Source organism: Chiloscyllium punctatum, chromosome 7 (genome assembly GCF_047496795.1).
Source record: "Chiloscyllium punctatum isolate Juve2018m chromosome 7, sChiPun1.3, whole genome shotgun sequence".
Taxonomy (NCBI): Eukaryota; Metazoa; Chordata; class Chondrichthyes; order Orectolobiformes; family Hemiscylliidae; genus Chiloscyllium; species Chiloscyllium punctatum.
In genome coordinates, this window is record NC_092745.1 from 88,739,774 (window position 1) to 88,756,177 (window position 16,404).

General features: G+C 40.0%; 1 protein-coding gene across 1 annotated transcript in view; it reads right to left on the minus strand.

Annotated features, from left to right (window-relative positions):
• Positions 1-16,404, minus strand: part of agbl4 (AGBL carboxypeptidase 4) — an 855,821-nt gene that overhangs the window by 541,793 nt on the left and 297,624 nt on the right. Inside the window, exon 5 of the mRNA XM_072574259.1 lies at positions 1,093-1,309. Within this exon, the coding sequence (XP_072430360.1) occupies positions 1,093-1,309 (217 nt within the window). The remainder of the gene's footprint in view (positions 1-1,092; positions 1,310-16,404) is intronic.

Below are 16,404 nucleotides of genomic sequence, written 5' to 3' on the forward strand. Positions count from 1 at the left end.
CATAGCTAATCTAAGCCTTCTGATACAAAATTCCTGTTTGTGAATTTTTTCCAACCTTACTTGATTCACCTGACCCACCTCAGTCTACAGATTTAGATCCAGAAATTCCTCTTTGTTCAGTGAACTGGAAACATCCTGTTCCAAGAAACCTACCCTGAACATACTTCAAAAAGTCTTTTCTCTCTCTATTCTTTACAGTAGCATTAGGAGAATTAAAATACTCCATTTTCATTCGGCGGTAAATCTCGCCCGTCTCTGCAATCCCCTTGCAAATTGCTTCTCTATATCTATTCACAGTTGCAATGGCATATCTACTGTTTCTTAACTCTAACCAATGTTATCTGCAACAGTAGCTTAAATCTTCTCCAACAGAAATGGCAAATTGCCCCACATTTGACTTCTCCAGCCTGTATAGGTTTAATCTCTCCCAAAACTTGCCTCCGTTTTCCAAGAATATAAAACTTTCCTTTCAACACCACTCCTCTTACACATATTCATCTGCCCTGTATTCCTTTTTCTAAACTCATTACTTTCCCATTCATGCTGAGAAATATAGATTAAAAATCAGCCCCAATGTGCACATCAAAATATTAACAAATAACTGGTCAGCAATCCAAAATGACAGAAAAGAGTACTGATGTTTGTACTTTATTTCCATATGTATCTTAATGGGTATGCACATATATACTGAGAAGTGCATGTTACTGGTTTCCCTGCTCTCCTACTGTTTTCAATTAAAGTACATGCATGGAATGTTACAAAACATTGTCAGCATCATATGTAGGTCTTTGTTTGTATCCAATTAAGGAAATAATTTCTTTATCATTATCAACAATATCACAGTAATGTTGTGAGAAAGTTTAAAGTATAAAAATATGAAGAATATAACTTTTTTTCAATCAGGTATTTCAAATGTTGAATTAAAAATAAAAGTTAAAACACAAATAAAAGAAAAAAAATGCTAACTATCCTATTTCTTTAGATGCATCATTATGTTACAAGAAATATTTAAGGCTGAAGCTAAGCATTAAAGAGCCCCACCTTTGTTTGTTTATACATTCTCATGTATATATATATTCGTAACATGCTTACCACACTTAGACCAAGCAAATCTCTTTTGAAGTAATCCATATTCCTTCTCTCCAGGTTATCTAGGTAATGTTGCAGGCGAGTATAGGTGTAAGGATAACAGTAAGCAAACTGGTACACCTCATTATCCCGATCGAAGCAAAAGGCAAATGACATAACGTAGTTTTTCCGATGATCTGGACAGCGGTAGTAATAGACATTTTTTGAAGGAAGTCGTTGCCTGCCAAGTAATAATGATTAAAGTAAATACATTCAGTAAAATCAGACAGGTGAGCACTCAAGTTTATTTAATACTGATGACAAAACTGCAACATAGCTATAACAGGAAATTTGTGCTTGTCTATTAAATTGATCTTCATGTAGAAAAGCATCTAAGGCACTACATAGAAGTAGAAGATGAGAAATGAACATTAAACAAAGAATAAATATTAGGAGATAGGACAAACCTTTGGTTAGAAATGTGGATTTTGGGAGGAACACAAGTACAGAAAGATGAAAAGGTGGAAAGGTTTTGGGTAAGAATCCGAGAGCATTAGAGATGGGTGACTGCCAATGGCAATGAAAAGAGATAAAAAGTCTGCAGATGCTGGAATCCAAAGTAGACAATCAGGAGGCTGGAAGAACACAGCAAACCAGGCAGCATCAGGAGGTGGAGAAGTCAACATTTTGTGTGTAACCCTTCTTCAGGACTGGGGGTGGGTATAGGGGGACCTACAGATAAAGGGGGTGGCAGGGACAAGGTAGTGAAGTGGGGATAGATGAAGACAGGCAAAGGGTACAACCTGGTTGGTCAATGGGAGGAATGAATCTGGTAAATGGCTGGGAGGGTTGGAAAGGGAGTTGGGGACTGGGAAAGGAGGTTATTTGAAATTGGAGAACTCAATGTTGAGTCCTCCAGGCTGTAGGCTGTCCAGGCAGAAGATGAAGTATTGTTCCTCCAATTTGCAGTTTGGTTTGCTGTGGCAATGGAAAGGCCAAAGATGGTCATGTTGGAAAGGCAGTTAATTGAAATGGGCGGTGACTGGAAGGTCTGGTTGGTTGTTGCAGCCCCAGCTGAGATGGTCATGAGACGTTCGTGAAGACCAAATGTAAACTGAGGGAACGGTTCGCCAAGCATTTCACCTGGGCCCACAGAGGTCGACTAGACCTCCCAGTCACAAGCTGGAAGCTTGTCTTATGCACCAATCTTCTAATTCTGCTGCCCTTCTCACTTCCTGAACTTTCTGTTCCTCCACGTGAATTCTTACCATCTCTGGAAGTGAGTTTTTAAACTCCTCCATCAGAATAATCTGTTTTAGAGCCTCAAAATTCTTATCTATTTTCAAAGCACGTACCCATCAATCAGAATTACTATGTTTAATTCTTTCCAACTCAACGTTAGTCTGACCTGGTTTCTTCTTTGTGTTTCTGAACTGTTGTCTATATGCTTCTGGTACCAATTCATAAGCACTTAAAATAGCCTGATTAACTTCTTCATAATCCATTGACACCTCATCGGACAGTGCGGCAAATACCTCACTTGCTCTGCTTACCAGTTTAGTCTGAACTAGCATTACCCATAAACCATCAGTCCACTCCATCTGCCTAGCCAAATTTTTAAATGAAATAAATAAAGCTTTAACATCTTTCTCATTAAAATGTGGCAGAGTTTTGATATAGTTATATGATAGGATATGGGCCTCTGGGAGGTAAGACAAAATGGATAAAGGAGCTGCACAAAATGGCTCCTGTATTGCTAAACTAAATTGCAAAGCAACAATTAATTCTAAATTGCAGCTAGAGACAAAATGGTTTCCTATGCCTATGTGACTACCTGCAGTTAGTCTGTAAAACTAAATAACTAACCACTAAAGCCATCAATATGAAGAAGTAGATGGATAAGATGAGGAAATACTAACCACATTTGCAAGCTGCGAGATTAGAAAATACTAACCACATTTGGAATGTGCGAGTCCTCGTAGAGGAAATACTAAACCGCATTTTGCAAGCTGAGAATCTTTGTAAAGGTGACATACACCATTATAACTTAATCAATATCATTGGTTCAAGCAACTACCCATGAAGTTATACTGTATATTGATTGGCTGTTACTATGCGATCATGGTCCATGTCTGTTGATGATTAATATATATAAACCTTGTGCAAACTCTGTAAGGTTGTTGGATTCTTTTGATTGCCAAGAAGTTTTCAAACTTCTGGGCGAATCGGAGTCTGCCAACCCAGCACTGCATGATACAATAAACGATTGTTTGGATGTTAGTCAAGAATCATTTATAGTTGCGTTTATTGACCCATCGTAGAACTGAGTGACCTATAGATCATCATATGTATCACTACCTTGTCTTTTAATCTCCTTCTGGATAACTTGGCTTTCTTGAAGAAGGGCTTATGCCCAAAATGTCGATTCTCCTGTTCCTTGGATGCTGCCTGACCTGATCCCCTGCCTGTTCAGGTTTTTCCTGCACCATTACATCAAACAGGGTATCCGCTAACTGAACCTCAACTCCTTCATCTTTCTCTTTACTTTTCACTTCATGCTGTGACTTATGATAGTGGGATCTGGTTACCACACAGTCTGTGAAAATACCAGGATATTTCTGTTTTAATCCTTGGTTTCTTGGTCTTCCTTGGATGAAGGGCTTTTGCCCGAAACATTGATTTTCCTGCTCCTTGGAAGCTGCCTGAACTGCTGTGCTTTTCCAGCACCACTCTAATCCAGAATCTGGTTTCCAGCATCTGCAGTCATTGTTTTTACCTTCTCAACAACAAGGGGTGTCATTCCCACCTTGGATCCTGCCAAATCATTCCCAAGAACAAACTGAATTCCTGGAACTGATACTCTGTCAATCACTCCCACTGTAACTTTCCCAGTCTTACATTGGCACTCCAACCTGATCTTACACTGGGGAACACTAAATTTATGTCTATGTATCCCACAAATTACCACAGTCTCGGATAAGAGATCAGAAAAGAGTGCATATGCACGCATCCCTTATTATTCAGCATCTGGTTAGATCCTGTATCTCTCAAAATTATAACTTCTTGTCCTTTTCCCCTTGTTCTTTCTGAATAAACTTTACCCACAGAGCGAATTCTTTGTAGAGATCAGGTACTAACTCCTTCCTAGGATGCACACTCTCCTGTAGCTCCTCAACTCTTCTTGGGGTCTCCATTACTCCCTTCACTAATACCATTGACTTAGCTTGTTTTACCACATCTTTACCCACAGCAACTTCCTTTAACGACCAGCACTGTGTCTTTACGTGCCCCATTTTAGCACAGTGAAACACATTCACCTCCTTTCCACCCTCTTGGGCTTCTTTTTTATCCTGTGGTAAAATCTTACGAGTGTTCTTCATAACATAAAGACTGTTCCAAAGCAGCAACACCCTTTGGCAAAAAGGTAAATTGAAACACAGATTCTTATAGTCAGGAGAGATCAACATCCAAAGAGGTTTCAGAGAGAAAGTCAGTCAGGAAACATTTGCTGAAGCTGCAATCTTCCTGGACTGCAGCATCTTGTGACGGGATTAGTGGTGCTGGAAGAGCACAGCAGTTCAGGTAGTATCCAAGGAGCAGCGAAATCGACGTTTCGGGCAAAAGCCCTTCATCTTGTGACTGCCACAGCTAAACTAAACATAAAAAAAACCTGAACTGGCCAGTCCCCTGCCACTGTTAAACTAGGCTCTTTCACGACTCCTTGGCATCTCTGCCTTTACAACCTCACTTAAAAAAACCCCAAGGACAAAATAACCTTGTTAAAGTGATAGTATCCTCAAAGGGCGGACGAAGTCAAAGTTGCATGACACCAGGTTATAGTCTCACAGGTTTAACTGAAATCATAAGCTTTCAGAATGCTGCTCCTTTGTCAGGTGAAGGAGCAGCTCTCTGAAAGCTAGTAATTTCTAATAAACCTGTTAGACTATAACCTGGTGTCGTGTGACTCCTGACTTTGGAAACAAAAGGATGAGGGTGCAGTACGATTTAAGCATGAGGATGGGGATTTGAAATTTGAGACATTGAGGAACAGAGCTTAGAGAAGTTAGCAAACAAGAGTGATCAAGTTGCAGTTTTAAACTAATTAAACTTAATTGACAGTGCAGGATAGAAAGCTTGCCAGTAAGTGCACTGCAATACTGGAGTCTGGAGGTAAGAAAGGAATGAATGAGAGTTTTCAGCACCAAGATTAGCTGAGGCAGGTTTAAAAATGGATGCTGTTAAAATTATTGAGAGTTGGTGATCTTTTTAAGGAAGAGAATATGGAGTTTAAAGGTCAGGTTGAGGTCAAATCAGAAGTCAATTTTCAACCTGAAACAAGGGGAGGAGAGATTTAGTGGCAAAGGTTACAGAATTTCTGACTGGGTCCAAAGATGCCTACGACTTGGAAAGAAAATATCACAAAAATGTGGCAAAATGAATAGACAAGTGTAAAACAGAAAACTACAGATTTAATTATCTAGACTCTAAGCTCTGTTATTCCCTCCCTAAACTATTCAACGTTTCTAGGTTCCTTTGCTTGTCTAACACTTCCTTAAAACCTAATTCTTTGACCAAGTTTTTAGTCATCCATTCTCGCCTGTTTTAATTTTTTAAGGATTAGTTAGCTCAGTTGGTTGGGTGGTTGGTTTGCAATGCAGAATAATACCACCAGCATGGCTTCAATTCCTGCACCAGCTGAAGTTACCATACAAGACTCTCCATCTCGTGGTGAGCCTCAGGCTGAAAATCACCACCAGCCATCTGTCTCTAAACTTTACCTTCACCTTTACACAATAACCAAACAAGCAGAGAAGGCAAAGTCAAGAACTTTCCAAGGCTTTGGCATCAAACATTATTTATTACAAATTAATACTAAACTTTGTTCTACTTGGTACTTATAAGATATACCAGGCTCTGATCCTATAGTTACATTAAGTGAATGTTTATCCATCTCCTTTGTTTGTCCATGTCTATATACTCGAAAGACTCAAAAGTTCTAGTCTGGTATAATGGTATGATTTACTCTTCAAGAATTTCTAACTCCATCCAGTGCTAATTTTACTAATTTTACTAATCTTTACAGAAAAAGCCACGAGTTACTAAACATCACTCACTTCTCTAACTTCATGTTGACTGACTAATCATACTTATTCAAACAGCCAGATTTTTTTTCCTGTTGTAATTGACACTTCTTACATTTTAAGCATCATTTAGTAATTAATATGAGTGTATCCAATGTTGCTTTTTTCATGCATTCATGCGATGTGAGCATCACTGGTTAGGCCTGCATTTATTGTACATCCCTAATTGCCCAGAGGACTGTTCAGAGTGAAACATAGGATTCCTGAGGGTCTGGAGTCACATGTAGGCCAGACCAAGTAATGAGGCAGATTTCCTTTCATAAAGGACATTGGTGAATTTGATGTTTTCCTTCTGACAATCAACAATGGTCATGTGGCACAGGCGGTGGCACAGTGGTTAGCACTGCTGCCTCACAGCGCCAGAGACCCGGGTTCAATTCCCACCTCAGGCGACTCTCTGTGTGGAGTTTGCACATTCCCCCCGTGTCTGCGTGGGTTTCCTCCAGGTGCTCCGGTTTCCTCCCACACTCCAAAGATGTGCAGGTCAGGTGAATTGGCCATGCTAAATTGCCAGTAGTGTTAGGTAAGGGGTAGATGTAGGGGTATGGGTGGGTTGCGCTTCGGCAGGGCGGTGTGGACTTGTTGGGCTGAAGGGCCTGTTTCCACACTGTAAGTAATATTATCTAATTATGCTAGCACTTCATTCCAGAGTTTTAACTGATTTCAAATTTCACCATGTGATTCAAACACATGTCCCCAGAATATTAACCTGGAGTTCTGGATTACTAGTCCAATGATGTTATCACTATGCCACTGCTTCTCTTCATTCTCTAACAGGTAAATGCATACTTGATCTTAACATGCTTTCCCAGATATGGAATGAGTGATATTACTTACATTTATGAATGTAGCTGGAGATTTCTGACCAATTACATTAACTCTGCAGATCACTTTCAAAGCTGCAGTACTACTCAATTAAAGGGCAGGATTGCTCTCTATCGATCTAACCTTCCGTATTCCATTGTTCAAATATAAAAGGTCAGATAACTGTCAGAACGTCTGTTATTGAGGCTGCTATGTTACTTACAGATTAATTGCTCTGGCAATAAATAGAAGTTAAGGTGAAATGGTAGAATACTGATGTTTGGGTCGAGCTTTGTCTACATTTGAGAAAATATAGATTCAAGTGGGATCATAAATGTTTTGCAGTAAGTCTTTTTTTGGAAGGAACACTGATTAATTTTGTAATACGGTGCAAATTTAACAACACACAAGTTAACGAGTTATTGGTATGACAATTCTGTGGTTTGTTAAATGGATTTGCTACATAATAGCCAGGTTGTAAAGTTATGTTTCATGTGACCTTTAACATCTATTAATGAGAGAAAACACAGGATTTCCAATATCCACTCAGGCATAAAACTGACATTACAGAACAGGTGATACTAATAGAATATGTCTAATTTTAACTTGCTTCAAATCAAGTTTTGTGTTCAGTCAAGAAACTGAATAATTGTACGTTTTGCTTAACAAACTTGAAGGTGAGCAGGTTGGAGTTTTACTTTACCAAATCCACAAGTATGACAAAAATTAAATGTTTTTAATATAATAGTTCAAACCTATTTACAAAGTAAAATTCTGAAATGTATAAGTACCTTACCAACACCAGCTGATGACCCTACATACGGCCTCAAAATCAAGATTATTTTCTTAGTTGTGGTGAACAAGATTAACATATCAATTACTTATGTTATGGACTAGGCCAGACCACTCAAAACATTCTTAAGCAGGCAGCCCCAGACCTAACTTTGCAATTTGTTTCAGTAAGTCTACACTGAAAATTACCTGGAGTAAGTAGCTAGGCTGGCGACTAGATTTGAGAACAGACATAAAATTTATTCACAAAATTACACAATGAAACACAAAGAACAGAATAAAGAACCCATACAAGAACTCAGCCTATCCAACTAGAATTAATTATACTGTTCCAAATATTTCCAACATTCCAAATAAGCAAACTCCCTTTAAAACCAATATAAGTGGCACGCATGCTTACAGGTTAAAACTGAAGGGCAGAAAAGAGAGAGAGTTTCCACACAGCTCCCTGTTGAACTTCCCAGTTCAGGACTCAACTAAAACTGTTCAGCTCAGCTAGCTAGAGAGCTGACCACTCCTCTCTCTTTACACAGCATCTTCGAAAGCATGATCACTTTGGGCTGAAGTCTCATTTGTTTACATATCAATAAAAGGCCACTCAAAATCCTATTCACCTCTGTACCAAACCAGACTGATCAGAGTCCAGCCCGGTTTATTGCCCTTCTGAAAAATATTAAGGACAGAGTCTCCATTAGCCAAAGAACTGCTTTTAGAAAAAAAGGGACAAGTTTTGTGACATTTAACACGTGGATAACATCTACAAAACAAGGGTGCCACAAAATGCTGTTATGTAATAACAATATTGTTGGTATTAATGGTGTCAATCTTGCGACAAAGTGGCAACTGCAATGATATGCACACTTCTGGTGCAAAACATGGCTGGGTTTGGGTAGATCATTCGTACATCCAGTGAAATCATAATATAATTGAATTGCTTATTACATTTGATCGTGACATATTCTATTGTCAGACAAGAATCTATAAACCAAAACAGTGGCTCAGTGGTTAGCATTGCTGCCTCACAGCACCAGGGACCCAGAGTCAATTCCACCCTCAGGCAACTGTGTGGGGTTTGCATATTCTCCCTGTGTCTGCATGGGTCTCCTCCACCGTCCAGGTGTTCCGGTTGCCTCCTACATTCCAAACTCGTGTAAGTTAAGTGGATTGGCCATGCTAAATTACCCTTTAGTGTCCAGGGATGTGTAGGTTAGATGTGTTAGCCATACGAAACGTGGGGTTGCAGAGATAAGGTAGGGGAATGAGCCTGGGTGGGATACTCGTCGGAGACTTGGTGTGGACTTGTTGGGCCAAATGGTTCTAGGTATTCTATATATAAAAAGCAATTACATAGATATGAGGGAAGAGCTCTCTAAGGGTGATTAGGTAAATAGGTTAAAAGGGGTGATGGTAAACAAAAACTGAGAAATATTGAAAGAAAGAGTTCAAAAAGTTCCATAAAAATACATTCACCTAAAAAACAAAATTTCTGCAAGAAAGATCTAACCATGGCTTACTGGAGAAATTAAGAATGTGTTAGTTTAGAAGAAAAAGCTTATAATGGTGAAGATAATACAAGCATGATTAAGAACTGGAAGGATTTGGAAAATCAAACAAACAGAAAGTAAAAACAATGACTGCAGATGCTGGAAACCAGATTCTGGATTAGTGGTGCTGGAAGAGCACAGCAGTTCAGGCAGCATCCAAGTAGCTTCAAAATCGACGTTTCGGGCAAAAACCCTTCATCAGGAATAAAGGCAGTGAGCCTGAAGTGTGGAGAGATAAGCTAGAGGAGCACTTCAGGCTCACTGCCTTTATTCCTGATGAAGGGCTTTTGCCCGAAACGTCGATTTTGAAGCTACTTGGATGCTGCCTGAACTGCTGTGCTCTTCCAGCACCACTAATCCAGAAACAGAAAGTAAACCAACCAGGAAGATCTTTTACAGGTATACCAGGAGAATAGCTGAATTAAACATGGTTCCTTAAAGGTGAAGACAGCGGAAATTATATTGGTGATGAAGAAATGGTAGAGTCGTTGATTTTGAATTTCTCTATACAGTATAATATAAATTACATACTAGACACGGAGGCTAAGCAAGATGCTGAAAAGAATGAGTAATTTAAGAGAAGCTAGAGTATGGTATGCAGTTCTGGAATCCACACGATAGAATGGATTCAGGAGAAGTGCAGAGGAGATTTACCAAGAAGCTGGAGAGTTTTAGTTATGAAGAGAGGTTGCACATAATCACAGGATCATTACAGTGTGGAAGCAGGCCATTCAGCCCATTGAGTCTACACCAACCCTCTGAAGAGCAGCCAACCCAGACCAAGTCCCCTACCTTATAATTCTGCATTTCCTATGGCTAATCTACCTAGCCTGCACATCCCTGGACACAATGGGCAATTTAGCACCGCCAATCCATCTAATCTGCACGTCTTTGGACTGTGGGAGAAAATTGGATCACCTAGCAGAAACCCACGCAGACACGGTAAGAATGTGCAACCGCCACACAGACAATCACCTGAAGCTGGAATCATACCACTGAGCCATTATGCTGCCCCTAGGGGATTGTTTCTCTTGGAGCAGAAGAGATTGAGAGGTTATTAATTGAGATGTATAAAACATGGGGGCAAAAGTAGCGTAGACAGGAAGGAACTTTTTCCCATGTGGAGAGTTCAATGATCAGCAGACATACATTTAAGATAAGGGGCAATACGTTTAAAGGGAATGTAAGGAAAAATGTTTTCACCCAGAAGGTGGTGTAAATCTGAAACTCATTGCCTATAAGGGTAGTAGTGGCAGAAAAATTAACATTTAAGAAACATTTAAATGTGTACTTGCAAATGACAAGGCATACAAGACTATGAACTAAGAACTGGAAAATAGGATTAGAAAAGTTAGGTGCTTGCTTTTTTGATGAGCGCTGACTTGATTGGCTAAACGATCTCTTCCTGTGCTGTAGACCATTACGACTCTAAGGAAGGTTAGTAGACAAAACATATCAAAGAACATTAAGGGATTAAAAGCCAGCAAGTTATAAGACTATGAAGACCTCTGTCCTTGTGTTCTAAAAGAAATAACAACAGGGATAGTGAACGCAGTGGTCATGATTTTCCAAAATTCCCCAGGTTCTGGCAATTCCAAAAGGTTGGAAGTTAACAATTTTATTTTATTCATTCATGAGATGAGAGTGTCACTGGCTAGGCTAGCATTTATTGTCCATCCAAATTGTTCAGAATGCAGTTAAGAGTCAACCACTGCTGTGGGTCTGGAGTCACATGTAGGCCAAACCAGGTAAGGATGGTAGTTTTCTTCCTTGAAGGACATTGGTAAATCAGATGGGCTTTTTCAACAATTTACAGTAGATTCATAGTCATTATTAGACTTCTAATTCAGTCTTTTTTATACATATTGCTACTAACCAAGAAATGGAAAAGGGAGAGAAATCAGGGAACTACAGATTAGTATGAATGATGTCAGTTGTCACAAAAAAATGATGGAATCTATTATTAGTAAAGTCTTAACAATGCACTTGAATACTACAGCATTGTCATGCAGAACCAATAGGGTGTTACAAAAGAAAATACATCTTGGCAAATTGATTAGGGGTTTTTGAGAATAAAATATAAGTAGGGTAGGGAAAACAGAGGCAGTAGATGACCCAAATAATTTCCATAAGACATTTAATAAAGTGACAACCTGGACAACCTAATACACTCCTCCTCTACTTTCAACAACTCCCCCAGTACCCCCAAGGTACATTCCCATGCAATCACAGAGGGAGATTCTCTCCTCCCTTCTCACCATCCAAGGCCCCAGACATACCTTCCAGTGAAGCAGTGATTTACCTGTACTTCATTCAATCAAGTCTAATATATTCACTGTTTACAGTAAAGTCTCTACACTGGAAAGACAAAATCTAGACAGGGCGACTGCTTTGCAGAACACCTACAGTCTACCCACAAAAATGACTCCAAGTTTCCAGTTTCCTGCCACTTCAACACACCACCATAAGCCCTGGCCATCATTTCTGTCAGAGGCCCGGCTACAGTATTCCAGCAAGCCTCAGCACATGCTCAAGACCCTGCAGCTTAAAGCATTCAACATTACGTTCAATAATTTTAGAGCTTGGTGCCACTTTTCTGTGTTTTTTACCCATCCCACACCTGCTGGGTTCATATTAGCACAGTTACCTATTCTTACCCAATTGTAGTCCTTAATATCACTTACTCAGTTTTTTCTTCTGTCCTAGCCTCATATCTATAATCTCCTTGTTTACCTATCTTTTTCATATCTCTTACTCTCTCTCCGGGCTCCATCTCCACCTATCCACTCACCTCTCCCCTTCCCCCCACTACCTCCCCCGGCTTCAGCTTCGGCATACATACCTTTTCCAGTACATTTTCCTAGCTACTAACCGTTCTGATGGGCTCAAAATATTAACTCTAATTTCTTCCACACATGCTGCCAGCCCTGCTGAATTTCACCAGCAATTTCTGTTTTTAATTCAGATCTATCATATCTGCAGTTCTTTGTCTTATTTAAGGAAAGAAATATCATAGCTTCAACAATGTAAGACATAATCGTGGAGGTGGATTGAGGGCAAACTTCTCTATGCTATTGACACAATCATTTGGATTTCAAAGGAAATCTTTGCGACATGTGGCATTCCTGACCAGGTTGCTTTGAAAAAATCCACAAAATACCAATAACTACTTCACACATTTCAAGGAAACAAAAACCTAAGTATCTTGTAAAAGCTCCCCAGTACATTCCTAATCCAACAATGAGGCCAACGTGGCACCCTAATGATCAAAATACTGATTACAAAGGCTAATTACCTACAGTGTGGAAACAGGCCCTTCAGCCCAACAAGTCCATACCAACCCTTTGAAGAGCAACCCGTTCAAACCCATTTTCCTCTGACTAGTGCACCTAACACTATGGGCAATTTAGAATGGCCAAATTACCTGACCTGTACATCTTTGGACTGTGGGAGGAAACCAGGGCACGCGGAGGAAACCCATGCAGACACGGGGAGTATGTGCAAACTCCACACAGATGGTCACCCGAAGCTGGAATCAAACCTGGGTCCCTGGCGCCATGAGGCAGCAGTGCCAACCACTGTTGAAGAGAAATTAGGGTTTTAAACTATACTCTCAGGTGACAGGTCTACTTCTCTGCAATGTGAGTTGGCATTATCAGAACTGTTGATGACCAGAAAGCTCTGAAGATAGCTTCCCATCCAACCCCAAAAAAGGTTTCTAGGGCTAGAAGTCCAGAATTTTCAAAGTGTTCAAGAACGAATCAGTGATGATTCTATATAGCTCACGGGGGAAAGGTTTATTCTAATCATTAGCTTTTCAATGAAGTGCATTACTATTCCAGACTGGAAGATTTACAATACTTTGTCTCAAAGCACATTGGTCTGCTGAGAAAAGGTGTGCAGAGCATTATCTTTTTCAGGTTCAATGATGTCCCACTGGATGCTCAAGCATTTCAGGGAAACCTAGCCGTTTACGTACACTGTGAAACATTGAAGCATTATCAATGATGGAAGGATCAAAAGGAGGTTACTCACTATTCCTCTCAACCTGCTTGCTATTATGAATCTGATCTTTCAGAATCGATGACACATTGCTCTGTTATGCTTTCTTGATCTTCCTGGTCAATATCCTGATCCTTAGCCTCATCTTCTTCCTCAGAAGATTGTTGCTGTTCCTCTATTTCATTGGAAATCATTGGATCCCTCTGTTGGCTCCAAATACGGTGGGCACAGCATGACACATTGTTGATATAATTATCATGAAATGGCAGCAGCAGCTTATAGTGCTGGCTCCTCAGCCCAGGACCCGACGCTTATCAACATTCCCTTTTACTATTTCCTTTTTTTTTCTGCTTTTAAGGTTTTTCAATTAGTGTATAAACAATAAATAACTTTAAATTCATTTACCTTCATTTTGGAAATCTCAGTCGTAAGATTCTCCCAAGCGGCGGTTGCTTCCCGCGGTCCGAAATGGAGGTCTTTCTCAACGCATTGGTCATGGCCTGGGGAGCAGTCTCTGTTAGAGCAGTTGTACCAGATTGTGATCTTGACAGTGGTCCAGCTCAAATTTTAATCTTCGGTGAGTGCTTCCATTGCGGTGTTCTGTTTTATCCATGTGTAGTGGCCCAGCAATCCGAAAGCCCAGTATTTTTTTAAGTGACATTCTTGGTGGCAGTTTTTCTTCAGAGGCTTTCGACCCAATGGAGTGGTGTCCCAGCATTTCAGTTTTTGTCCTGTCATGTCGTTCTCATTGTGAATCGGTTTTCTTTGAGACCAGGAGCGTTTAAATGGACTCTGATGAGCTTTTTCTTATATTTACTTCATTCTGTAACTAATGATTTGACCATGGCTTCTGTCATTATAGGCACTATGTTAGGGCAATTTGGAATACCTTTCGTTGTATTTTTATTGTAAAAATACTTATGACAATAAATTCGAAATATATATTTTTTGGAGTTATATTACAAGGCACTGTCAAAGCAGTTCAGGTGTCAAAACTCATCTTAAGTATGCTTATGGTCTGTTGCCCTATATCCCTGGTTCATGTGAAGAACAGCAGTATATCTTTGTTCTAAGTAAGTCTCAGGTTTTCACAATGATGTCATAAAAGTCACATTTGGAAGGGGTACACCCTGTCTCCCAGCAGGTACCCCTGTATATCCTGGGGACCTTCGAAGGAGAAAGGAACCTATGAGTTTTCTACTATAATATTTTGTACAGACCTCCAGAATTTGCCATTGATAAACATCAATGTCGCACAAGTGTTTCCTATTGATGAACTATAGAGGCTTTTGATATGGCATTCTTAAATCAACATGTGTGCAGTCAAAACACCTTGTACCTGGGGAAGCCAGCAATGGTGTATAATCACACTGCCCAAGCTGTTTGACTCTCTTCATCACCAGGAAAACATAAGCTGTGATCTGCAGAAAATGGCATTCACTACATTCTGGATGCATTTATGGGTCAAGGATTGGAAAATGCCACATAGATGCCCAGTTCCTCCTTGAAACAAAACACTGGCATGAAACATCAGGGCAGCTGTGACCTTCATGGGATTGGATTGTCGCCCGATCTTTCTACACACAAGTCTTGCTCCAGCAATTCAGGTCAGTAATGATTGTCTGCAACTTCCTTAATCCACACCTGCATATGCTTCAAAAGGTTGAAGAAAAAGACAGGAAGGCATGTAGATGTGGGGTCTCAATGTACACCTCTGCCTCAGTTTTTGAATCTTGACTTTCTGCTTCTCCATCTAGAATCTGTGCAAGAGGCATTGGAGTTTCCTGTTCTTGATTGCTCATAGAGTAGAAATCTCTTTCTATGCTGTCTTCAAAGTTGCATTATGCTGTAATCACTGCAACCATTGCAATCCCCATGTAAGATTCACAAATATACAAGCTATGGGGAATATGAGAAAGGTAACACTCAGCACTCCTGAGCCCTCACGCCCAGCACATTATGCCATCCATGTGACATGCAGGCTTTCTAAGGAGGTCACTATCATATGTTCATGAGGAGCTCTGAGGTATTTCAACTTATCCAATTGTACATTGCACAACCAAAGATTTAACACTCCACTAGGAGAAGAATTATGCTAATAAGCAACCATGATTATGTTCCTCAATGCCCAACAAAGCGCCTCTTCAATATCACAGACATATTATATGCTTACAATTCAGTGTGTTGTCCTCCAGTGTTTGTTATGGAATATGTTGTGTAATTAGACGTCAGGTGTTGATATTAAGTGGCTTTCTCTTATTGTAGTTTAGCTGACATGAAAAGGAGGCAATTAGTTGGCACAATGTAATAGTCCTGATTACTTCAGGCAATGAATGACCTGCCAATGCAGTTCAAATTGAAGCCAGAAGGGCGACATTCAGTGGAGGCATAATCATGTAAATGTTCATAACAAGGTCTCAAATTCCAAGAATTTTACACCTCCCACGCCTTTCCCTCCCCCAAAAAATAGGTTACGTATATTCTACATCTATTAGCAACCATTTTGTCTCTTAATTAAGCAATTCAGTTTTGATCTGAGATGCAAGGATGCAACTTTTGTTCACTGAGTGACTTGCAGGGTCTGGGTTGATTTTCCCCAATCCTTCATGTTTTGTTTTATGTTAGTGCTTTTGTTGTACCTATAACCATGTGACAACAAAGTATATTTAACTTCTGATTCTTTTCAGCCTCCGGCAACTATTTCCATTTAGCTGCTTTACATAACTATTAATATGTTCACTTTATCCTTCAAGCCCATGACTTTGGAAATTCTCATACTCTTGTTGGTCCTACCTTTCCTATGGAGAGTCCAGATTTATCATGACCTGTTGGAACTCCCCTTTTCAGAGTTCCCAATCCCCTTCCATGCACTATGAGGTCCCACCTAATCATCTACAATTTCCCTATCACTTTCACCATTCCCTCAGGTACCCAGTACAACAAAGTCAACTCGTCTTCCCAAGACTGCTATACATTACTAACCAAATCCCAAGGACGACGGCTCCCTATGCTGACTTGGTAGGGTAGCCCTGACAATCATGGCTCACCCCTTA